This window comes from Portunus trituberculatus, chromosome 27 (assembly GCF_017591435.1).
Source record: "Portunus trituberculatus isolate SZX2019 chromosome 27, ASM1759143v1, whole genome shotgun sequence".
NCBI classification, from domain to species: domain Eukaryota; kingdom Metazoa; phylum Arthropoda; class Malacostraca; order Decapoda; family Portunidae; genus Portunus; species Portunus trituberculatus.
In genome coordinates, this window is record NC_059281.1 from 17639902 (window position 1) to 17666265 (window position 26364).

General features: G+C 41.3%; 2 protein-coding genes and 1 long non-coding RNA gene across 6 annotated transcripts in view; 2 read left to right on the top strand and 1 right to left on the bottom strand.

Annotated features, from left to right (window-relative positions):
• The window catches only part of LOC123509358 (pollen-specific leucine-rich repeat extensin-like protein 2), a 59197-nt gene extending 48892 nt beyond the window's left edge, over window positions 1-10305 (top strand). For all 3 annotated transcript variants that reach the window (XM_045263615.1, XM_045263612.1, XM_045263613.1), the window contains exons 2-5: window positions 5231-5895; window positions 6827-7028; window positions 7992-8124; window positions 8462-10305. In XM_045263615.1, the coding sequence (XP_045119550.1) occupies window positions 5869-5895; window positions 6827-7028; window positions 7992-8124; window positions 8462-9542 (1443 nt within the window). In that variant the 5' untranslated portion in view covers window positions 5231-5868 and the 3' untranslated portion in view covers window positions 9543-10305. The remainder of the gene's footprint in view (window positions 1-5230; window positions 5896-6826; window positions 7029-7991; window positions 8125-8461) is intronic.
• Window positions 10306-11465: 1160 nt separating this feature from the next.
• LOC123509359 (NADH dehydrogenase [ubiquinone] 1 alpha subcomplex subunit 10, mitochondrial-like) lies at window positions 11466-18302 on the bottom strand. Of its 2 annotated transcripts, none has more exons than XM_045263617.1 (9): window positions 18240-18302; window positions 17412-17504; window positions 16973-17161; window positions 15944-16187; window positions 15267-15353; window positions 14676-14883; window positions 12681-12845; window positions 12235-12349; window positions 11466-11701 (listed from the first exon to the last, which is right to left on the bottom strand). In XM_045263617.1, the coding sequence occupies exons 2-9, from the start codon at window positions 17502-17504 to the stop codon at window positions 11615-11617; spliced, it is 1188 nt and encodes a 395-aa protein (XP_045119552.1). In that variant the 5' UTR covers window positions 18240-18302; the 3' UTR covers window positions 11466-11614. The 2 variants fall into 2 exon arrangements, with proteins under 2 accessions (XP_045119552.1, XP_045119551.1); XM_045263616.1 differs by lacking the exon at window positions 18240-18302 and adding an exon at window positions 17951-18070.
• A 1213-nt stretch (window positions 18303-19515) lies between these two features.
• LOC123509560 lies at window positions 19516-20929 on the top strand. The gene is made up of 3 exons (XR_006676221.1): window positions 19516-19565; window positions 19771-19949; window positions 20638-20929. It is a non-coding gene; the product is annotated as an uncharacterized LOC123509560 (long non-coding RNA).
• Window positions 20930-26364: the final 5435 nt, after the last annotated feature.

Consider the following 26364-nt stretch of genomic DNA (forward strand, 5'->3'; position numbering starts at 1 on the left):
ACAACCGTCACCGTCACACCACCGCTGCAAAGAAAGTGTGAATCGTTTGCCAGACTCGGGACATAAATGGAAAAGAAATAATAATTGTATGAGGAAATGGCGAACATATAATAAATTTGTTTCGACATAGACAGGGAGAAAAAAAAATATATTAGAGGAAGGAAGAAGAAAAGGAAACGAATTAAGAAGGGAGTCAGTAAGAAGATTTAAGTTAATCCCAAACTGAAATTAAACTGAGAAAAGAAATTGAAGAAAAATTCCAAGCGTGAGAGAGAGAGAGAGAGAGAGAGAGAGAGAGAAATGGGGTGTGATTGTTTTGCGTCATAATAGTGTGTGTGTGTGTGTGTGTGTGTGTGTGTGTGTGTGTGTGTGTGTGTGTGTGTGTGTGTGTGTGGACGCCCCCGCTAACAGTGAGTCACACAAATGTTAATTAGACAAGAGAATCCTCGTTTTTCTATGTTCAAGTGATCTTTGTCCACTACTCCGACCATCTCTTACCCTTCTATTCGTGCCTTATTATTATTATTATTATCATCATTATTATTATTGTTATTATTATTATTATTATTATTGTTATTATTATTATTATTATTATTATTATTATTATTATTATTATTATTAGTGTCTTAATTTTTTTACTCTAGAGCACTTCATAAAGGACATTTTGCGTATGTGTGTGTGTGTGTGTGTGTGTGTGTGTGTGTGTGTGTGTGTGTGTGTGTGTGTGTGTGTGTGTGCCAGAGAGAGAGAGAGAGAGAGAGAGAGAGAGAGAGAGACTGTGGTGGATAACCCCTTCAATCAGCCCACATCATTCATCAAACATAAAAAAAAAAAAAAGCACTGCCAAGCCTCGCCGAAAACTGCTAAACACGGCGCGCTGAGAGAACACGTTTTTATTCCCAAATTCAGAGAGAGAGAGAGAGAGAGTATAAGTTTTTAACCGCCTCTGTTGGGATAAATGACACGTTTTTTCAAGTGTTTTGCGTTGCATTTCAAGTTTTTAGATGACGTTATAGAAAATTTCAAGGATATTTTACAAGATTTTACTGACACTTTACCGATGAATTCTGCATTAGTAGTAGAAAAAAACATGTATGACCCAACAGATTATTGCTGTGGCCTTTCAAAACAGTCCTAATAAGAGAGCAAAACGTAGAAAGATCAAAGAATACAGGCCAGTGACGGGAACGAAGCGAGGCCTGTGCTAGACTAGACCGCTAAGGGCGTGGCTGGACACGGGCGAGAAGAGGATCGGTTAAGAAATCAATGCATAGGAAAAAAATAAAAATAATGCCTTGTTGTGCCAAAAACCAAATTCAGAATGGCTCTAAAAACCAACGAGGCGATGCATTTTGTAATTCCTGACCTGGTAACCTCATCTTCTAAGAACTGAAGTCGTAGGAAAGATGAAGAAAAAAATGAGAAAGCAGATTGTTCCAGATTTTTTTTTTTTTTTTTTTTTTTCGAGAAAAGGCTAAATATGGTGATGCTTGAAAAGGTGAAGAGGAAAAAGTAGTGCTGATAAAACAAAAAAAAATAAAATGTTGATCAGTATAAAAATGTAAGAGAGAGAGAGAGAGAGAGAGAGAGAGAGAGAGAGAGAGAGAGAGAGTGGGGAGAAGAGGCAGTGGGCAGCTAGGTCGTGTTGGTGGCCCCGTGACCCGAGACAAGCAGGTGAGGCGTGCAGGGCGTGGGACAAACCTGTGGCGGGGAGAGAGAGGAGAGGAAGGAAGGAAAGAGAGTGAAAGGAGAGAATAGCGAGACAGAAAGAAAAAATTGGGGATGAAATGAAGGGAGAAGGTATAGAAGATATTGGAAAGGAATGAAGAAAGGAAAGAACAATAATTTCCTTAAGCTGCCCAGTATCACGAAAAACACTTGAAAACTCACTAACTTCCATTAAAGTCAGCTAAATGTTGTCGAGATAAGACATCGAAGTGTTTGAAAATGAGAACCTTGGCCTCGAGACATTGTTCTTTTAACTTAACATCACTTTGTCTCTCCACGGAGGAAATAAAGAATGAAAGACAAAGAAGGTGAATTTGAAGGTGAGGGAAGCTTATTCTTAAGATCGTATTCTGCAATGTTCGGGCATCTTACATCTCGATTACGTTTAAAAGGCTGTAGTGGAAGGAGATTTTTTTTTTTGTGTGTGTGTGTGTGTGTGTTTGTGTTCAAGAAATTCTCTGTAATTCTAGTAACTGTATTATCTTTGGTCCTTACCGCCTGGCGTGCAGTGGCGTCACAGTGTTGGTTGCGCGGACTCTCGGATTGCCTGACTGAAAAGGGAAATATGGCATCTTTTCTTAACCTGTCTCTTCTTATTGTACGGTTATTGCAAGCATTTATTCATCAAGATTCCAAGATATCAGATATGTTACCAACCATGTCCTTGTGCGAGTTTACCTGCGTGCGTGCGTGCGTGCGTGCGTGCGTGTGCTACACCCTGAAGACGAAGAAAAGGCGAGTTATAAGACAAGACCAGAGTGACTGATAGACAGTTTAGGGTTTTCTTCGTCTTTTGTGGAATTTACACACACACACACACACACACACACACACACACACACACACACACACACACACACACACACACACACACACACACACACACACACACATGGACAGAGATAAAGAGACATGGCAGAGACAGAGACAGACAGGAAATATGGATGGAGAGGAGGAAGAGAAGGAGGGGGAGGAGAAGGAAAAGGAGGAGGACAAGCTTGAGGACCTTCGGGAAGAGAGTGGACGCTTGGCGGGGTCAGGCAGGGGTCACCAAGAGGCAGGGAGAGACAGGGAGTGGCTCTGATATCTCTGTCCCGATGCCTCCTCTTATTGCTTCGCCTTCTGCTTCCTTCTCGTGTACTTCCATCAGTTCCGTTCTCTTTCTTCCACTCGTATTAACACACACACACACACACACACACACACACACACACACACACACACACACACACACACACACACACTATTTTTCTAACATGCCCTTCCTTTTTGTGTATTTTGCCCAGTATCGCTTTCGTTTGATATAATGTGAAAGAAGGAAAAGAGAGACCGTAGTACAAAAATAGTTTTCTAAGTTATGAATAATTGTGATAAAAAGGGTGTGTAGCAGTGAAAGGATTACCAACTTTCTAAACTTACCGCGAGGCGATCCATGGTGAACCTGATCCCAGTGATGACTGCCACGGGATCGGGTAGACCAGCGGCCCCGCGACAGTCACGCACGCCCAGTGAAGAGCGGTCAGAGGGTGCGCAGGCGGGCAGGTGTTACTGTCTGCATTACTGTGTTGTGAGTCATTCCACCGTGAAGACTCTTCCTTCTTGTCATCCATTGGGAATTTAAGATGGGGACTTCCTTTATCTGAGCTGCTCCCACACCCCTCACTAGCGGTTCTGGCGAGTGTCCGTGGCCCCGCTGCCGCTGCTTGCCAGTGAGATGCGGGGCTCCAGTAAGGTCTACCTGAAGCTGGGATTTTCAGTGATGCTAATTTGAATGTATTGTTGTTAAATGATCGTCTTTAGAAAGTCTTATGGTGATAATATCGTACTCTTCTACTTCCATTTTTTTTTTTTTTTTTGTCGTTTTCCTCCTCCTCCTCCTCCTCGATAGGACGCGTGATAAGACCCCTCGCAGCGAGCTTGGCGGCAGTGGAACACGAGGGCAGAGGGATGACACAGACAGACAAACCCGAGAGGGCGTTGACGAGGGAGGCTGCACGACCATCCCTCTCCCGCCCCCTCCCGCCCGACGACCCCGAAAAGCCCCCAAGGTGAAGTGCTCGACCCCTTGTACCTGCCAGAGCCTCGCCTTCCCCTGTTATAAGAGTATTGCCAGCCACGCTCCAGCTCATTGCCACTGGAGCTCAACCCTGCGTGTGCCTCCCGATCGATGCTCAAGGAAATCAGGAGTGTGTAGCGGGTCTTGCGTCACGTCTCGGCTGCTGACAGGCTGTGCTTCACCATCACCACCACCACCACCAGCGTCTGAGGTTACTGTGAAGTCGTGGTAGTGTTATAAGTCTCGATTGCCCCGTTCATTCCGTTTTCGTGTGTGTGTGTGTGTGTGTGTGTGTGTGTGTGTGTGTGTGTGTGTGTTTCACTGTTTGATCTGCTGCAGTCTCTGACGAGACAGCCAGACGTTACCCTACGGAACGAGCTCAGAGCTCATTATTTCCGATCTTCGGATAGGCCTGAGACCAGGCACACACCACACACCGGGACAACATGGTCACAACTCCTCGATTTACATCCTGTACCTACTCACTGCTAGGTGAACAGGGGCTACACGTGAAAGGAGACACACCCAAATATCTCCACCCGGCCGGGGAATCGAATCCCGGTCCTCTGGCTTGTGAAGCCAGCGCTGCAACCACTGAGCTACCGGGCGTGTGTGTGTGTGTGTGTGTGTGTGTGTGTGTGTGTGTGTGTGCGCGCACTTATACAAAGGATGAAACAATAAAAAATCAAACTCATTACTTTGATTAGAATCTTCAAAAATTATGAATTATCTGCCATCATGGAAAATCAACTGTGTGGATTACAGCAAGAGTCTGTGTGTCTGTCGAGATGCCCAACCTTCTTTCGACCCACACAAAGCAACACAATTGAACATAAAACAACAAACCAAACCTGTTGTCCATTAAGAGACCGTTTGTGATAACCAACACTGTCTATGAAGGAAATTATTATAGTTAAAGGATGAAAGTGAATGAGGCACGTGAGGTGACTTGGAGTTGTGGCTTCAGACAGACCGCTGCCCTCGATGGTGGAGAGCGATGAGTCACTGAGTGCTTGTCGTGTCGTTCATGTATACACTGACTCTCCTTGTGCCTTCGTTCATGTTTGCCTTCACTGCGATCGCTGAGGAAGATGTTCAAACTTTTGTAGTCGAGGAGTGTGGGTGGTGAGTGATTGGAATGTGTAAATCTCGTGCATTCATTACTCTCTCTCTCTCTCTCTCTCTCTCTCTCTCTCTCTCTCTCTCTCTCTCTCTCTCTCTCTCTTAGTATCCTCCTTTCTTCTCAACTTTTTTCCTATTTACGTATCCTTTTCTTCTCTATTCCCATTATTTTGGCTTTGTTTCCCTTTTCTTATATCTCTCTTTACTCTATTTTGCTCCATGTTCTTTCAAGTGTTATGTTTTATTAATTAGTTTTTATTTTTGTTCTTCCTTCCCTTTCCTTCACCTAAACTTTAACACTTCTAACACGTGTCTTATCCTCAGGTGCATCGGAGAAGAAAGTACTGAAACTGAAGCCTTCGTTTACCTGGCCATCAAGAACTTGCACCCTTAGTTCCATTCCTGCCTCATCTCCTGTAGAAGACTCCCCACCTCTATCCCCCCCAAGACGCCACAACGCTACGAAGTCTAATCTTGGAGAACATGATGAAGCTGTTGTTAATTTCACTAGCTTTACCATTCACAAGGTGTTCGTAATCAAAGTTATTGCGCAGAAAACAGGAATTATTGCATGTACCTCAGAAAAACATGGTACACCTTCAAAACTCGAGATGATTATACGTATGGTGAAAGTGTAGGTAGCGAAAGTGAGTAAGGACAATACACGTAAAGGAAATTGAAGTGATTTCTTATGATACTAAAGTGAAAAACACAGACGAATGTGTGATGGAAGCCAAAGCAAGTGTCACCTCGCCTCCTTGCCCTCCGCCCTCACCTCCTGTAGCCCTGTTCACTGTTCGATCAGGCCTCCACCATGCTGCTGACCTGGCTCGGGGCGCGGCCAAGGTATAGTGCCGCCCCGACCCTGTATGACATCCCCGCCCCGTCCCGCCCCGCTCAGGCTACCATGAAGCTGCCCCGCCAAACAAGATTGGACCCGACTGTTTCGACTTAGTGAGAACATGTTACTGCTCACTCCCGGAGGCTTGGTAGGTTCTCTCTCTCTCTCTCTCTCTCTCTCTCTCTCTCTCTCTCTCTCTCTCACAACAAGGCGCAATTTTAGGCACGACAAAGGGTTTATAGATGAAGAAGGAAGGACACCTGGAAGAGAGGCAGGGAGCGCGCGTGGCAGTGAGGGACGGGAGGGGTGAGCCAATGCGTGCTGATTTCAGGTCTCACAAGATGCTGGTCAAGGTTCCTCCGCTTTGTATTTTTGTCCTCTTTTCATTGTTATTCTTCATCTTTTTTCCCCGTACTCATCTTCATATGTAGACAAGTGAGCAAGGCTTCTTTTCTTTTTTTTTTTCCTTGTCATTCAGTATCCCTTATCAATGTTATCCTCTTTTTTTTTCATTTCTCTCTCAAGTTGCCAAGCTCGAAGACGCGTGCAGTTTGCTATGATGGTGACATGAGCATTGTTTTCCCCTTCTACAGCCCCATTGACGTGTGTGTGGGGGTGGGAGGGATTCGCAAGGATTTCCTCACGTTTCACCTTATTTTCATATTCTGACCTTTTCCCTTTAAAGTGCTTCTTAGATTGATGTTTTCATGTCAGTCACAAGTGTTCAACGTTCCCCTAACCTGACTCTCTTACCTAGTTATTTACTTGATTAGTATTTTCACAATATAACCCCAAGGATTTGTTTACTCTCATTTTTTTTATCCCCCTGAATCTCTCTCAATTGTCAGAGCCACTCATATGATTTATTATTATTATTATTATTATTATTATTATTATTATTATTATTATTATTGTTGTTATTATTATTATTATTATTATTATTATTATTATTATTATTATTATTATTATTATGCACTAGACAACTAAATCCAACTAGTAAAATACATCTCACATCAAACCCAAGTTTCTTTTTTACAGTACAGTACACAGATATATACATGTGTTCATCCTCTCACCAGCACTACACAAGATGCCCGTTGAGCTGTCCTGTGCGGATAGGAGTGTGGCTATGGGCGTGGGCATGGACGTGTGTGGTGCTGAGTGCAGCCCAAGGTACTGGTGCTGGCCAAGGAACCATCCTGCAAGACTTCCCAATTGCAGCCGAAGAAAACTTTTATTCCTTCAACCCAGATGGAACCTACACTTTTTCTTATGACACAGGTGGGTTGGGTGACTAACACCATAGATGGTTGGGATCATGAAAAAAACATCATGATGACTGATAAATTGATCATATATCTGAAGAAAGCAAAAGAAATATTAACTATTAAAAAATTTGCCAAAAAAATTATAATGCCTGATAGAAAACTGTAGGTATGACCACAAAATTGCTTTGTGTATGTCAGAGAATCAAATGTTAATAGGAAAAACTTGTCATGAAAAGTTACTAGCCATTTATCAATTTTGTATTAGCAAAAAAAAATGTGTTGTGATGGTGTTTGTTCAAGAGAGGACTCAGCGACTGAGAGGTTGAAAGGAAGGTCAGGGGCAACAGGTGTAGAAGGCTACACTTGTAGTTGGAATGAATGTCATTCTGTCACTGTGTAGCTCACAAACTTCTTCTGACCAAGAGAAGCAGGAAGCAGCAACTCAGTTTTTGCAAGGCATACACATCCTATCAACTAACCATTCTTATGTCTGTCTTCCTTTTTTATGTCTTTCTTTCTCTCAGGAGGTATACTAGTTTTAAGGACAAATGCAACTTTCTTCACCCACCTGATGGGTACCTCAGATCTTCCTATCTTCCTTATAATCTCATGAATATTAAGCCTCTTTCTAACAAGCATAATCACATTTATCCTTAAATGGTAAGTATCTAGGACCCATTATAATGTGATGATAATGAAAAAGGAAAGCCAAAACAGGAAGGTCAAAGCAAAGGGGAAACAGATGGGATCATAAAAGAGGTTTATTTGGACTCAGGACTGTCTCAGGCCAATCTTTCTTGAGGATCATCTGACCTAAAGCCTGAGTACCATCCATCCCAGTACCAAATTAATGTAGCTCTCCAATATAACGTGACACTTTACTGCATTAGTTCTGTCTTTTTCTGGAATTCATGAAGGTTCAAAGACAGAGACCAAAATGCAGAAAAGACAGACAACTAAGTCTCATCCTTTGCAGGTGGAGGTGAACATCAGAGTTTTCGGATTGAGATGAGGGATGCTTCAGGTCGAGTCTCTGGTCGATTTGGTTATGTGGATCCAGCTGGTGCCCTGCGAATTACTGAGTATCAAGCAGACAGTAGTGGATACAGGTATAGATGGTGATGAGTTACCTATTATACTGATAGAGAAAATTTAAGTACGTATTTATAATCAAGCAAGGGTGTAGTGATGGGAAAAAAGAGCACAAGAAGGTGGAGGACAAGAGTGCAAAGGGAATGGTATTTTTGTCAAGTGTAATTATGTATATAGAAAAGGAAAAATACACGTAATCATAAAGATGTAATTTAAACTAAAAATTAAAGGTTCCAGTATACATCTCCCATCATCCTATGTTTGGCATATCCCATATTTTCATAATTTTTTTAATCTTTTTTATTTTCATATTTTTCTTCACATATGATTAATCCTGTATTTTTACTTTTACAGGGCAAGCATAGAAGTGTACCACCAAGTAAGCCTGGCACCCCCCACACCACTGATAGTAGGACCTGTACCCAAGGAGCCCACTGTCCTTCCTGATCCTCCAGCAGACCCTCCAAAGCCACGTGTCATGCATCCAGTTGGACCAGCCCCCTTCTTCCCACCCCAGCAGCCTGTCTTAATCATTGGGCCACTCCCTAAACCACTCCAGCCTGAGAGTGCTGAAGACGACCATGATCCTCCAGATCTGAATGAGGATTCGCTCTTAACTGTACCGTCCGATCCTCTGATTCCAGCCGTGTTTCCCAAGAGTCCTCTGGGAGATGCTTCTCCTGGGGACCTTTTCAATTCCCCGCTGGAAACTGAAGGAATCAGCATCCTGCAAGGGAACTTCACTGATATTCCCCAGTTATCATCTGATGATCTTGAAGATTCTCCAAATAGCAATGTCACTGATACCCTGCAAGTATCTTATGATGGTAATCTTGAGGTTTCTCAGAATAGTACAGTCACAACATCTAGAACACCAATAGAAGAAACAAATGAGCACAAAGAATCATTGGATGCTGTTGTTAGGAATGCCGGACAAACAGGAGCTTCAAGCAATGTCCAACATTTCCCACAGAAATCACAGCACCATCTGACCCAAAATGGCGCTCCTGAGATTCTACAAGAGCACAAAGATATTAATCCAACTATGACTAACCAAGAGAGAAAAGTTGCAAACATTGTACCTGGCATCACAGTCCATGCAACACAGAGGAATCCTGTCAGTGATAGTGATGCAAACTATTCTACAAACAGTGATTTTCTCCAGCCTTCACCAACCTCCACTATCACATCAACAGTATCTAAATTGGCAGAAAGAGGTGCCAAGAGTGAATCAAAAGTGGCAGAAACTTCATTACCTGTGTTCATGACAAAGAAGAATGATGACTCTAGAAGCCAATCCAGGAGGTTCCGTAACCTTCCTCCTATACCTCCCACACCATTGCTGACTTACCTCCCAGTGGGTGCTCCCCGGCACCAGTATCCCACTGCACCACTCCTTCAGCTGCCCCAAGAGGCCAATAGTTACCCTGCATAAGGCATCAAGTATTTGATAATGAAACTCTTGCCAGAACAATTTTTCTGATCTCCTGATATTGAGGTAGTGATAGGAGCTTGTAAAATTCAGGATTCAGTTTGAACTCTGACATGCACATCTTTGATGTGCACATGGTAACTGCGCTTTTATCTGCATGCATAAATGCTAAAAAGTGCAATATGTGTATCGCATGCCACACTGATTACTTTTAATTGAAATTTGTATTTTGAAAATAGACACCATATGTTTCTGAAATGCCCACAGCAATCTTAAAGCTGCACATGAAATTTCAAAATGTCTTTTATAAGTGACATGACAAGGCTTAAGACTTTCAGTTGGTGTAACATATGTGCTCAAATCACTGCACTGACTTTCAAGAGGTGGAATACATGTGTGATCAAATCACTCCATTGTCTTTCAAGATGTGGAATACAAACGTAAGAAAATGTTTAAATTAGTGATGCTATAACATAATAAGCAAAGCTGATAACTTTTGTAATTAATGTTGGATATATTACACATTAAACACATGTAGAAAAATACTGCCTCTGACCCCAGCCAGTGAGCAGACAGTGATGTGAGGTTGTTCACCCAGTCTGATTGCTCACAGACAGTACAAGTGTGTCAAGTTCCTCTGCTGTTGGAATCTCAACTTGTGATGGACTCAGCCAAGAGCCTCACAATAGCTAGTCAAGTTCTGAATGATACACCAATGAACTGTCATATGTAAGTCAAAACCTTAAAAAATATCCCTGAATTTTAATTGCATATCTTCTGACTCCATCTAATTCTCTGCTAGGTTTTGTTAAGTAACAAAAGTACAATAGTTCTGTATAGAAAGTTCATTCAGATACTCATTCTTCTTCACTGGCAGACCAATATGGTAAGCACTGAGGGAGAGAAAATAGAGATGCTTGTATGGCCTTTCCCAAGTGTCCATGTATAAATGGCTCCTACTCGATGAAGCTGTCTTCCCACCCATATATCTAGCTAAAGCAACAAGTCAACTCAAGGGATTTTAACAGGTAAATATGATTGGCCAGAAGTTGTAATGGGTAAATTAAGCCACACTTATTTTTCCCAACTGCACTCCATATCCACCTCCCTATCCTTCCTCTTTTATTGTTTATACATTTCTAATTATCTTATTATCTCAAGGCCTCACCTTTCTTTCTAGCAATAAGATTTCTTTGAAGTTGATTTTTTTAAATTACCTCATTAAAATTGTAATGGCAAGATAGCTTTCCCTTACTCTCCAGTAACTAGTCCATAGACCCAAGGGAATGTTAACCTCTCATCACCACATACTAGTTTTGTTGCCTGTTTTTCCTGAAGATAGCTAGGCCTACATTGCCTTCCGTAATCTACTCATAAAAGGTACAGCACATGCAGCTTTCATGAAGGGTGAGGTGCTTGCTGCCTCACCCTGATCCATTGTTCTTGTGGGTCCACATATGGTACTACATGACTATTCCCCACCTGGGGTAGGTTGATTCATCTTCCTCTCGACTGTTTACACAGGATTGCCAAACCTAATTCTAATGTACCTACAAGGAATATTTCATTCAACTTTGCCCTACTAAACCCAAATTACAATATTTCACTCCTACGTCAAAAATACCAAAGTGGACAGACCTTAATGTAGCTCTTGCACATGTCAAAGTTATCTTTGTTTTACAAATTTTCATTATTTTCAGTACATCTGTATTTAAATGCTCTAGATGTGGTTTAGAGATTTAATGTTTCTCTTGCAACTGTATTAAGATTCTTTTACAAGTGGTTGGACACAGCTCATACAGGATAAAGGCAACATTTTCTGGACTGCAAGGAAAGACCTTAAGACACATTTTAGTTCTCTTGGCAGCCCTGCATCTAATACACCAACACAGTGCACACATTCATATGAGATGAATAGTACTTTTCTATACAAGATACATTTTATTTCTTCTATACACAATAATTAGAATAATGGCTAAAATACCTGATTTTTTGTCAGGCACTATACATAGACTTTCTTTATGGCATCCCATATGACAGCAGAACAGGGATGACAGCAACCATAAACCAAACAGCTAAATGAATCCAGCTTTTGTCTTCAAGGCGATGAACTGGTCTCCTTGATCAGCATTGAATCCAACTTCATACTTCATTCCAGGGGCCTGAGAAAGATCACTGATTAGTACAGTTCTAAAACCATTTTCACATATACCATTAATGCTACTACTACTTCTAAGTATTATCAATATAAAAAATATTATGCTACATTTTATACTGCTAATCTTGTCTTGTTTACATTAGATGAGATGATGTGGTAAACAAATCAGAAAAGGAACTTATCTATATACACTGTGGAGACTAAGTCAGATCTGAGCTTATACTTATGTCTCATTTACAAATATATTACACCACCACAGTCCCTTATGTGCAGTAATTAGCTTATCATCACTCACTATACTATAAGAATGAAATATGTTTGTCTATTTCCTTACTGAGTTGCCTCACAATAGAATCAAACATCATTGTAAGTATTAATAATAATCATAAAATGTCCCAAGAAACTGTTATACCATCATACTTTCATTATAAGGAATAATTTGCAAACCACTACACTACTGCCACATCCTTGCTTGGCAAGGTTTAGATCACCCTATCACTTGCAAAGCATATTCCATTGTAGAAGTGTCATACTCACATTCCACCAAACATTCTTGAAAGTATTGGCATCCTCAGCATTAATTATCAACTCATCCACCGAGTAGGCTGGAACACTCATGCTATGCACGATGCGATGCTTGTACTTGCTGTACCTGTTCGGCAAGCACATGGAGAATGTAGCAAGGTATGGGAAAAATTTTCACAAATATACAGTGCAAAAAATATGATTATTGTTATTGTTAAAGATGATTTTGACTTAAATCGAAGACAATGTAAGTTTTTTAAGACCAGAATGTATTAATTTCTTCATCAATAATTTCCATGAAACTATTCCTGTGCTTGGTGAATTTGAGTGCATTTATATAACTGTCATTAGAATAAAAATATGTGGTTGGTGGACCTAGAGCTGGGAAGGAAATTATGTATCTTTCATTTTAGAAATTAAAATTCAAACTACAATACTAATTTAAACTAAGCACTCACTTTATACGAACACTGCTCCAGTCCAATTCTCTCTCAATGCGCCAGTCTGCCATTTTGGGATCATAGGGGCCATAATCATCAAAGTTGATTCGTTCAATGTCTTCTACCACCACCTCAACATCCCCACTTTCAGTCCAGTCATAAATGAGCAGCTCTGCATGAGTGCTGTGGGAGGAAGTAAACAAGCTTACACAGGAAGAGTGTTTACAATATGGAAATCTATCAGATTAGGTACACTAATTTCTTAGCATGATGCCAAAATCTGGGATAGTATTATGGCTACTTGGGGATGCATTAAAATGGTAACATCTAGAAACATGCTCTTGTTTCCTGATTTACCTGTATTCCTGTCTTGTGTGTGGCATACTGAATTCATGTTTCTATTGATACTTTAATTTACAGGGATTTCTCAAATTATGCAAGGTATACATTCCCGAAGGGATTGTGTAATGTAAAAATTGCATAAAATGAACATGATTACTGAAATAAATTCTGCAGTGAAGGATTGCATTCAGCTGACATTAAGTTGAAGGATACAGTGTATTGACAGTACAAATGGGGTATACCTCGTGACACCTGCTGGTGCCGTATTCTACACAGTTATCGTCGTCTCACAGAATTTGTGACTGTCACTCTATTGACTCTCTTAAGGCTCACAATTTGTCAACTTTAAATATATAGAAAGAAATACGTTCTTGATAAAATTTCCTTTAATATAAATAATTTTGAAATCAAAACACTATTTTTAGGAATAGTTAGAAAGTGTATCCAGACAAAAGAAACATGATACATAGGAGAGGATTAAGCCCGACAGCCCAACACATGCAGGCTGCACAGGGCAAGGATTGTTTGAGTTTGCAGAGTTATTTACAATACATTATTCCATCAAAAAAGGACATTATTTAGTCATCAATACTGATGATATTCATCATTAAATTAATAATAAAAACTTGTTGCGATCATGTTACGATATATACAGACATGTTCTCACAATGTTGACAAGAGTTTAGACTGTCATTGGTGATGCTATAATAGGGTTAACCCTGTCTTACCACTTACAACATCACAAGGTTAGAGCCTGTCATAGATAGACTTGTGTCTAATATGCATAATTTTGTCTTGTTATGACCACATCATTAGCTATGATGGTTTGTAGAACATGGCCCCTCCCTCTCCTCATTCTTTTGACTACTTCATGCCTTCATAATGATGTTTTCCATGCCCTTACTGGCCTAAACTCTTGGAAGGCTTTCGGACCTGATGGGGTCCCTCCAATTATTCTCAACAGTTTTGTTAGATAGGGTGGAATCAAAAGCTTTTTGTCTCATCAACTCCCCTCCTCTGACTGACTGTCTTCAGCCTCTTTCTCACCACTGGAATGTTGCATCTCTTGCTATCTTTTATTGCTATTTTCATGTTAACTGCTTATAAGGCTTTCTTCTTACTCTCACCCCCATTCTGTCCAACTGTTTAATACAAGAGTTAACCAGTACTCTCAATCATACTATTCATTCTCTGGTAAACTCTGGAACTCCCTGCCTGTTTCTGTATTTCCATCTTCCTACAACTTCTTTTAAGAGAGAGGTTTCAAGACAGTTGTTCCTGACTTTTGGATAACTCTTATTTCTTTAAAGGAACTGGCAATCCACTGAGTCTTTCTTTTTTCAATTTTTGTTGCCCTTGGCCAGTTTCCCTTCTTGCATAAAGAAAAAAATATGGAATCAAACCAGCTGTGCAACTTCATTTTCTTGACATCGTGTTATTCAAAATAATCTGTATAATATGAAATAATGATCAAGTGTTTTACTTAGTGTTAATTCAACATTGCATGTTCTAAACACGCATAGAGAAATCCCTGTACAGTATTTGTAAGACACCTGATTCTAGCAACAGAATACACTGATATTTTATAAATCAAGATAGCTATGGCTATGATTTTCTGTATCACCCCTTAATATCTTACTGCTATTCCCCCAACAACTGTGGAATACCCACCTGATCTCTTTCAAATACTGCTGTTTGTAGACATGTTCCATATGGGCAAGCACCTCAGGCTTACTGAACAGAGAGTTGGGGTAAGGTGGCGGCCGGGCTGCAACTCTCCGCTGTACTTCTTTCACTGGGACATCCAGATAAATTACCAAATGCGGCCGCATCAGTACAGGCATTGACCTTGCTCGACTTTCATAGTACACCATACGGGCTGCAAATAATATAAATAAAGCACATTTACATGTAAGCAACCAAACATAAACATGTATACACACAAAGAGGTCAGATATGTTTACCCATTCTAACCTCAAGCAGATGGTGCTAGATTACAACCTATATAGCTGAGAAAGATCAAATGGGAGTTATGTAACTATCTAAGAGTCCCTTCTCCAAATAGCAGAGAAAGAAATGGGCATGGCTGACAGTGGAGGAAAAATTTATAAATTATTGGATTAACTGAATTAAGACTGCAAACTAGCAGAAAACAGATGTACTCAAAGAATGAGAAAAAAATGTACTTGGAAATTTAAGAGTATAAAGACCAGCTACAAAAACAGATAAATTTGTATTTAACAATGAAAATTTGTAACTCACCCTCTTTGCTCATGTAGCCAAACTGCACCATTGTCTCCATGAACACACAGTCACTGTACACACTGCGATCCATCACCACACCCTGACCTGTGAATAAATACAATAGGTTGTAGTAAGAAACTACACACACACACGAGTATTATAGTTATCCTTAAAAGACATCTTTCACCAAGTATATTTTCTAAGCTAGCAAATAACACACACACACACACTATCTACCAATAGTAAGTGATAAATGGTCAAAATAGAATACAGCAACATGCAGAACTTTGCAATGGTTGGTGTTGGCACCAGCAATATGGATTCCAAATACATATAAATGATATGGCAAAAATGAATGAAGCAACTATATCACCCTAGTTCCAGATGGTACTACGAAAGTGCTTGAGACATTTTCTCTTAAGCAACAGGTCGTGAATCACAGTGACAACAAGGCATCACATGAACACTGTCGAGAGAAGGCAGCCAGCATGTCACAGCACACAACAGATGATATAGCTACTACTAATGTAGGAAGTCAAATCAAATGTAGCAAATTTAGATAAACAAAAGGATACATTTTTATAATTTCCATGGTAAATATGCAGAAGAGACAGTTCTCAGCTTAACCCACTTGCTATGGAACCCAACAATGGCCATCCCTAAAGTGGGTAAGAAATACAAATCTGTAGACTCACCAGTATTCAATACATGTGCCAGAGCATCAACATACTGCTCAAGGCGAATCTTCAGCATGTCAAACTGGAATTTTGGTGCATTAGGGTGTGATGGACAAGTAAGAAAGTCTTTCTCATCATAACTCTTGCAGGAATCAGGGAGTTGTGGATCCAGTTGACGCATGTTGTATCCATATGGATTGATGTATACCATATCCATGTTGGCCTCAGGCATGTACATCATGTCTAGTTCTTCTGCTAGTTCCTGCCAATGATACATAGGATAAGTATTTTTGTAAAAATAGGGGTAAGTAATTAGTAAGGAACGCAGGCTTATTCGGACTGGATTCGGACCCTTGTTGTGGCAGATTGAAACCTTTTTTGATTGTTTTGCAGTCCATAAAGAAACGTTTCTTTGGTGTATATAATTAATTGCCAAGCCAAGATGAGCTATGTGCTGTGATAGTGCCAGATGCATGTACGCACAAACACACACACACACACACACACATATAACTAAATGACAATATATGTTTGTTTGTTTTTCAATATTGTGCAATCCTCTTTTATTTGGGTTGGTTTTGTTTTGTTTTGATCATGTTCTCAGCAAGTAGGCATTGTTATAAATGTTAAACACGTTGTTCCTTGGTGCCTTCCTGCTGGCTGTATTTGTAAAGACACATGCATACAAGTACACTTAAGCATGGACACACATACACAAATGTATTATTAACACTGATTGGCCAAATAAGCCAGAAACAATAGCTGAATAAGCCTGCAGCAAGGGTTGAACTAGCTACTAACTGGTCCGAATGAGCCAGCTACGAATGACCCAAAGTCCAAATAACCTTGATTAGTAATATCACACATTAAATGTTAAAGCTAAAGTTCATTGATTTTAGTTCTGGTATCTATCATATCTGATGCGTTCCAGGACATCAATCAGGTGAACCCAACTTCCCACTGTGTAAAAATGATTACAATAATACTACAGTGCAAAGTTACTTAATCTTTCACTAACTTGTCATGATGTACATTCCAGTCACTTACTTTTGCAAACTTTGTCTTTCCAGCTGCCACAGGCCCATCCACCACCAAAATTTTTGAATTCTCATCAAAGCGATGGGTCGTCCAATCCACCATAGCAGATAAGAGGCCATAGGAGTCCTTTTTATAGGGAAATGGAACTGGACGCTTGTAGTCCTTGTCACGAAGAGCTTTCCCTACAATGCCTGCCACCTAAGGGAAATGCCAAGAAAAGTAGCACAATTTTAGCAAAGCTTTCATAGTTATAATTTGTACTTGACGAATTAAAAATTCTCTATAATTTTGAAAAATATTCAATAAATCCACAGCAATATATATATATATATATATATATATATATATATATATATATATATATATATATATATATATACAGAAAAACTGATGAAAGCTACAAGAATAAGCTAAAGAAAATTGGTTTATGTGGAAATTGGAAACCTACCTGAGGCCGCAGGGGAACAACAGGGGCTGGCAAGAGCTGCCTGCCAGCCCTTTGGAGGAACCTAGTTCCACCTCTTACCAGTGACACAGACATCTGCAACACAAAAATACACATATAAGAACAAATTCATTTTAGAGCAATGATACCATATATATGTATCAAGGATGAAAGATGACACAGGGTTCACGGGTTGTACAAATAGCCTTACTGAAAAGTGCTGCATCCATAAATGTACAAACACATTAAACATTATTTCAGTGTCGAGTTCAACGATAAGTCTATAAAGGTATGGACTCTACTTAAAAAAAAAAAGTTAGGTTGTCAAGTTCAGAGGGTGTAATGGTTAGCATTGGTTAAAATTTCCTATTATGGCATCTCACTTAAAACCTTTTCACGATTTTTCAGATTTCGTCAAGTTGGTTTTCATCATCATAATAATATCCCACTTTCTCAGTCTCTGCTTGTGGGGGTGGGAATTGGGGTTAAGATGTGCGGCCTGACATATAATAAAAAATTACCGCAGAATGGTGTAATTTTACCATAAATAATTGTCTTTTGATACGCAAATCACAAATTACACATATACAACACGGTTTGGTGCTTTTGACGGCAAAAATAACCACAGTTTCGGAGCCAGTTTTCATCCGGCGCTGTGGCCTCTAGTCCTTCTGTCTCTCCTGGTGGATTCCCAGGTACCAGGGACTGTTTTCTCGTGTCTGGTTTAACACCATATCATTATTTACTACTACAAGATGAGATAAGTGAAAGAATGCTGGATCAAGGGACAAATATAAAAGGTAAATAACACAGAGTGAGACAACAGCTCACCTCTCCCAACCTTCCCTAGCAGCTGATCAGTTCACTGCAACCTTGCATCCGAATTACAGGGAGCCTAACTTTGGCTTTGACTTCGGTTTGCGTTTCTTCTTTTCTAGATCAAAGATTTTATGTATATCTTTCCTTAATAATCACAATTTAATATATATATTATATATTTACTGCATCCACTGCCAGTGGTATGGCCAAAGATTATATATAAACAGTCTTTGGGTATGACTTTATCCATTTTATATTAGAATAGGCCTGTAGCTTCAGGTTCATAACAATAGTCTTGCACGTTGTTTTCAACAAACGACTCGATTGAAAGAATTCCAATTAAAAAGACACACATAATGAGGTTTATACTGTATGAAAGTGTAGGATTTAGTATTAGTACAACTCAGTGATGTTAATTGTACGACAATTATCGTATTTGTACGACAATATGGCTGATTGTACGATGTACAATACATAGGTAAGAATCGTACACCAATATACGATAATTGAGTGACAAAGTATTTTTTTTTTTTTAAGTATTTGTAATAAGGTACTGTAATAATTGTGTAAAGAAAAAAATATCGATGTCAACATTTCAGAGAGAGACGGGCTGGGGACTGGGGAGGGAAGGAAAAAGGAGAGAGACGCTGTCAGTCACAGTCAGTGTCAAGTGACAAAATGATCTTATTAGTGTGACTCTTAGTGTTAGTATGGTGAAGGGCGAGTTTTCCTTCTCTTATCATATGTTCTATTTGACGTATAACGGTATGAAAAAACAAAACATTCTCATTATGTGGCACTAATGGGCAACAATAAATAAAGGAATAAATAATAAGGGTTTTCCAGTGTAGGTTGTGTTGCGGAGAGTGATGGACTGACGATTGACTGATACGTTGACCCCTTGGAGATACATGCACATTGACACTGTACGTAAGCTTTTATCAATATATAGTTTTCATTATATATATATATATATATATATATATATATATATATATATATATATATATATATATATATATATATATATATATATATATATATATATATATATATATACACACACACACACACACACCTTTGTGTAACCTTTGTATGTGTAGTATGTCATTTGCATATGAAAATGAATGAAAATTAATGAAATGTTCAATACAGTGTATAATGCAGTTCTGATGTGTGTATATTATTTTTCCTTTGGATGTACGATAATATTAGGCAAAATACGATAATTCTGGTGGTTCGGTACGACAATGTGGGCTAGAAAAGTTAACATCACTGCTTCAGTTTACTGCCGACTGCCGAGTTGTTGAGAAGCCGTTGTTGAAACTTGCTGCTGTGGTGAGTCTGCTTTTATAATATGTTATCCTAAAGTCAAAAACAGTGAATGGTGTTTGTTTTCTTTGGAGCGTCGTGGCAGACCGTGAATGTAGGAAAGTGTAATGGCGAGCGCTTGTTAGTGATTGTTTGTATGTAATTGTGTGTGGTGGTAGGAATGAAGGATGTTGAAAAGAAATATAATTCCGGTGTGTATTAAAATTGGCAGGTGAGAGGAGGCGGCGGAGACAAGATCTATGAGCATCGTTAACGTGACCTTAAAGCAGCCCAAGACAGGTGCGTCAACCAAATTAAAAAGATCATCAAGGGATATTGTCAACATTGAGAAAAATTTGTTTCCTTGAAGATAGTCTCGAAATACACTAACGGAAGCTTCATTGAAAATGTGTAAGTTTATTTCCGTAATCAAGTCAATCGTATCTTAATTTTTAGTACCATGCACGGAACGGATACTTCCTTGATGAAGAGAGAGTACGCGTGTGACTCCTCCGCTCCTGCATCTTCCAAGCTACTTCACGGATTTACCAATAATGATACTCAGGATGGCTGGAGATTATTTCAAGATGTGCAAGGAGTGTGAGACAACCAGATGTAGTGGCGTGGAGTGTGTGAACTTAGGTTCGACATAGCCTGTGTGGACTGAAGGCCACCACTAAGATTGCGAGAAAGTTTTCTGGGAAAGATTAATGATGATGGAACGATTGGCATAGTCTCGGACCATAACATGCTGAGATACAAGGCAATAACGTGAAGGAGTTACGGATGGTATGTGTTCCGCGGCAAAGTATGCCAGATGTGTGACATGGGAGAGAATGAGACGATGGAGCATGGGATAGGAGTATGTGAAGTATGCCAGAGACAGGAATGAAGTTGTGCATGTGGTGCTGAGGGAATGATTGATTATCAAAAAGTGGAGAAATCCTTAAGAGAATAGTTGAAAGACGAATAAATGAAAATGATTGAATCTGTGAAATGATATATCTTCCTTTTGCCGATGTTTCTTTTATGATGAAAATTACTGAATCTGTGAAATATGATACATCCCCCGTTTGCCAATTTTTCTTTTTCCCTACAGGAGTACGTGATGCAAAGGGTCGACTTGGGAGGTCATCTGTAGCATCAAGGAAACCTGAAGACAGCATGGGATCCAGGACGGGACCCGCCAAGGTAGAGAGCAGAAGAGGGAAGTCATCTGTTGCATCAAGACAACCTGAAAACGGCAACATTGCGTAGCTCCTCAGGGGAGGACCACGTATGTAGTATTTGCCGAGGTCGAAAATAAAATTTAATCCTATCGGTCCACACAGCTGTTTCCCAGAGACTCTTCGCTGCACTTTATAAAGAAGTATAAACTTTTTAACACCTTTTATGACACTATTATAACCTTTTATATAAAACACTCCAGTCAATTATACCTCGAAGAGTTTCCGGAGAACAACACACACAATATTTGCAGGGGAAAATTACAAACAAAAAAATTAAATAAAAATTTATTATTCTGGGAGTCTCTCAGACTCTTACAACACAAGCTGCTCAATAACCGGCTACACTACCGATCCACAAACACTACAATGCTCAACAATAATTGGATCCATAACAGGAGTAAGTCTGAAGCGCCAACCAAGCGCCACAGCTCGATCACCAGTTGACTAGCGCAGGACTCTGTAATACAAAAGCCACCAACAAATTTTTAGTCAACATTCTTGTGTACACACTCGCACAGGCAATGCTGACTGTGCAACTATCTTTCTAATGCACAGCTTTCGGAAGCAAGTGGTTCATTAGTCGCACTGCTCTCGCGGCGATCACTCGTTCCAAGCCACATTTTGCATGCTCGAGTGATGCCAAAACTTCCCAAAATTGTTGTATTCATAGGTATGGAAAATTACTTATGTAATTAATTTGTGGACATGAAATGTGGCTTGACTGGAATGCTAGCGAGAGAGCGGGGCAGTCAATGAGTTACGACCCTACAAACCTAACCAGACAGTAGAGTTCTATTATGCTTTTCAACAGCTGTGTTACCTCGATTTTCTCGATTGTCTCGGTAACGAAGTGTTGGATCACTATTATACTTTGCCACAGTATATTTCACACCAAGCGCTAATTTTTCACTGCACAGTGCATTACCAGAAGTGTATGAGTAAGCTGCATACTCTTCACAATTGAGAGAAATTTCCGATATCCAGAGAAGGCATTCGGACAGTCACTACTACGTCACACCCCAGCCCCACCCACCTCTCTCCACATGTATGTTCCCCCCTCTCTGTCACTCGCTATCCCCTTCCTCAACAAACCCTCCCCCAATCTCCCCCCCTCTCTCTCTCTCTCTCTCTCTCTCTCTCTCCTTCCTCAGCCTTGGTTGGGGACGGAAGCACTGCTCCCCCTCACTGTACGCAGACAAGTTCGTGTCACCACTCGATACCCAGGGCGGGCGGCCCTTCTGAGAACAGCCCCCACTGTAAGGGAGGCACAAGGCACCTCCAACCTCAGCGTGGGTCCCACTGGCCCATAGGACAGGAGAGCATCAACCTCCAGCCTTATGGACGAGGAGCACCTTCGGCCCCCGGATCCACCACCCGACGACGACTCTGCTTCACAACGGACCACGGCACCGAACCTTCCCACCTCTGCCAACACGCCCATCACCGAGGCCCACCTTCCCCAGGCCCGGATAACTCATACTTCATCTACAAGCGGCGATGTCACACCTAGCACTACAACACCAACTACTACAACCTACGTCACCCTGGAGCCCTACACAAGACAACCAGGACAAAGCCGCAAACAGAAGTTCCGTCCCCTCTCGAACCTCTCCTCACTCTTTGATGACGCCACATGGACAAAGTACTTCCTGATACCGTCGTCATCCACAGCCGGCGACGACGTAGACCTCAGCACCCGCCTACTACGACAGGTTGGTCAGAATGTAATCTTTCAGTCCCGCGAAGACGGCTCCCGCACGGTGACAGTCCAAAACGAAGCCCAGGCCGAAGCCATGCAACAACTTTGTGACTCCGCCGGACGACCCATCGAGACCAACAGAGATCCACACCTCAACTCAAGAACAGGCACAATCCTTATCCCCTACAACATCAGACTTGGACCATCCTTTGAGAACTGCGCTCCGAACATCAAAGAAAACCTGGAAGCACAAGACCTGCCAATACTATCAGTGCAGTGCTACACTATCCCTCCCAGGAATCAACGCACACAAGCAGCGCGCATAGCAAGAGTGAGCTTTGACTCAAGAAACCTGGCCGACAACGTCATCATAGGCGGCCGACGACTGACGGTGAAACCTTTCATCAAGCAACCCCGACAATGTAGCAACTGCTAGAAGTTTGGCCACCCCAAGAAATATTGTAGATCTATGCCCGCCTGCCCGCAATGTGCCTCACCGGAACACACAAAGGACACCTGCACCGCTCCTTACTTGCTGTCAAATCCTACACGCGACTACTTCAGTTTCCCTCGCATCCTATCCTCCATTCTCCTGATCACCTTTGCCGCTCTTTCCAGTCCCGACCCAGTCTCCTCCTTCCCTTCTCTCTCCGTGTTCCTGACCTCCTTCAATCTATTCGTTTCCTCCTCCCCTAGCCCAAGGATCCAAGAATGGCTGTTCCGTCTTACCACCCGCAAGAAATATGTTAGATTCTGCTGGGTTCCAGGACACGTCGGCGTCTCAGGCAATGAGCGTGCCGACTCCCTCGCCCGCTGTGCCGCCCTGACTCCCGGCAACTCCCAGCATCCCATCCTTGCCACTGACTGCTCCCCTTCCCTTGCCACGCTCTTCCGTGATTTATGGCAGTCTTCATGGGACCAACAAACCGAGAATAAACTCCACACCATCAAACCCACAGTACTCCCATGGCCTGTCTCCACTCACCGGAATCGGCGATGGGAAACCGCTCTTGCCCGACTTCGCCTGGGCCACACTGGTCTCACCCACGGTCACCTTGTGCGTCGTGACCCCCCACCTGCCTGCCCTCGCTGCCACTGTACACTTTCCGTCTCGCACATCTTCCTTGACTGCCCTGACACATACCCTCATCGTCGAGCTGCATTCCCATTCCTAGCCACCCTACGACGCCCCCCCACTACTTACTGATTTTCTGGGAGACTCCCCCACCTTCTCCATCACTAACATAATGACCTTTCTCACCACCCTCCAGCTCCTACAACACCTCTAAAACATAACACTAGTTCCTAGTGCCATATAGCCTTTCAGGCTTGGTGCTGGTACCCATTATAATTCAATTCTCTCTCTCTCTCTCTCTCTCTCTCTCTCTCTCTCTCTCTCTCTCTCTCTCTCTCTCTCTCTCTCTCTCTCTCTCTCTCTCTCTCTCTCTGAATTCAATTCATTTCAATTTTGCACCAACCAATGAGAGGTATATGGCACTCCCACTGGTGCATCCATTAAGCCACTTGTTTGCCACCATTCTCGTTCGTTATCAACCTTCACGTTTTCGTAACCAAGGCTTTATTTCCACATTTCAATCTAAATAAATGACAAGTCTATGTTGGTATACCACATTTTTTATATATTTCAGGAAAACAAGGTGCACCGTAGGTTATGAATCCATGAGAGAGAGAGAGAGAGAGAGAGAGAGAGCGAGCGAGAACGAGAGCAAGAGAGAGAGCGAGAGCGAGAGCGAGAGCGAGAGAGAGCAAGAGACCGAGCAAGAGAGAGAGAGCGAGAGAGATTTTGATTTGATAAATTTATTATACAAAAACGTATCAAACAGTACAACATACTTAACAACAACAACAAAACACAAACACACACACACACAAGCGTGAGGCCACGCAGGGCCAAAGAAACCCTCGCAGGGCAAGGGATTAGGAAAATCCCCCAAAGCGGGGAAAGCGGACAATTAGTTCGTCCAGGACGTTGTGAGGTAGGAAGTGGCGGCAGACAGCATCCAGCGGCAGGCCCTGGGGCAGGAGATGCTGCACAGTGGGGCACGCCAAGCAATAGTGCTTTATGGTATTGGCCTGGCTCGATCACCAGTTGACTAGCGCAGGACTCTGTAATACAAAAGCCACCAACAAATTTTTAGTCAACATTCTTGTGTACACACACTCGCACAGGCAATGCTGACTGTGCAACTACCTTTCTAATGCACAGCTTTCGGAAGCAAGTGGTTCAATAGTCGCACTGCTCTCGCGGCGATCACTCGTTCCAAGCCACATTTTGCATGCTCGAGTGAGAAAGGTTTCCATCTTACATGCCAAAACTTCCCAAAATTGTTGTATTCATAGGTATGGAAAATTACTTATGTAATTAACTTGTGGACATAAAATGTGGCTTGACTGGAATGCTAGCGAGAGAGCGGGGCAGTCAATGAGTTACGACCCTACAAACCTAACCAGACAGTAGAGTTCTATTATGCTTTTCAACAGCTGTGTTACCTCGATTGTCTCGATTGTCTCGGAAACAAAGTTTTGGATCACTATTATACTTTGCCACAGTATATTTCACACCAAGTGCTAATTTTTCACTGCACAGTGCATTACCAGAAGTGTATGAGTAAGCTGCATACTCTTCACAATTGAGAGAAATTTCCGATATCCAGAGAAGGCATTCGGATGATAACGGATGATAGAGAGGAAGGAACATACAGGGGGAGAGAGGTGGGTGGGGCTGGGGTGTGACGTAGTAGTGACTGTCCGAATGCCTTCTCTGGATATCGGAAATTTCTCTCAATTGTCAAGAGTATGCAGCTTACTCATACACTTCTGGTAATGCACTGTGCAGTGAAAAATTAGCGCTTGGTGTGAAATATACTGTGGCAAAATATAATAGTGATCCAACACTTCGTTACCGAGACAATCGAGAAAATCGAGGTAACACAGCTGTTGAAAAGCATAGTAGAAGATAGTTAGACGGACTTTCCTAACGGAAAAAATCAAGGAAACAATCGGTTAACAGTGTAGACGAGCTAAAGATGATTATGCATTACTAGTAGTTACTGTACTCTATTGTTGGTTCCAAATTACTGGAATAGGAATATACGTAGATGAACACGCAATAACACTACACTATTACTAACACCCGACCTATGCTGCAAAGAAGCAACATGAATTTAATAAGACATCCTGTTTCATAGTTCTAATCAAGATGTACAACCATTCTCGTTCTGATGGGTTTACAAACGGCCGGTTACAACTATCCACCATTAATTGTCAAATTTGCTAATCACCTAACAAGCAAAATACCCGCACACCCTCACATTCATTATATAGTACCTCCAAACTGCCATCACAGACTCAGAATAGATTTATCCAATAATTAAAAGATACCACACACCTTCACAATTAGCTTTTGCCAAAAAGATCTCCAGCTGGGCAGTGGTTTCACTCCGGTGCTGTCACCACAAGGATACCACGGCACTTCTCGCCTCCCTCCCGCTAACGTGCTTAGGTGGCAGCGAAGGCCGTTCGTTACGCTCTTCCTTGCCAAGATCATTCTGCCTATGAAGTATTAACAAATTACCAAAATAATATTAAACAATCTGTTCTTTATACTTCAAAATCAATAACTACACTGACACTGCAACTACGTCACTATAGTGTTGCACTGTCCTGAATGTGTAGATAAAAGAGAAAGGGAGGAGGGAGTGCAGCTTCGGCGGAGAAGAGGAATAGGTGGGAGAAATACAGAAACAAGAAGAGGGAATAGGGAAGCCAATGCGAAATCAGGATGAGAAAGGTGCGGCTTAATTTACACAATATGTGTATATATATATATATATATATATATATATATATATATATATATATATATATATATATATAT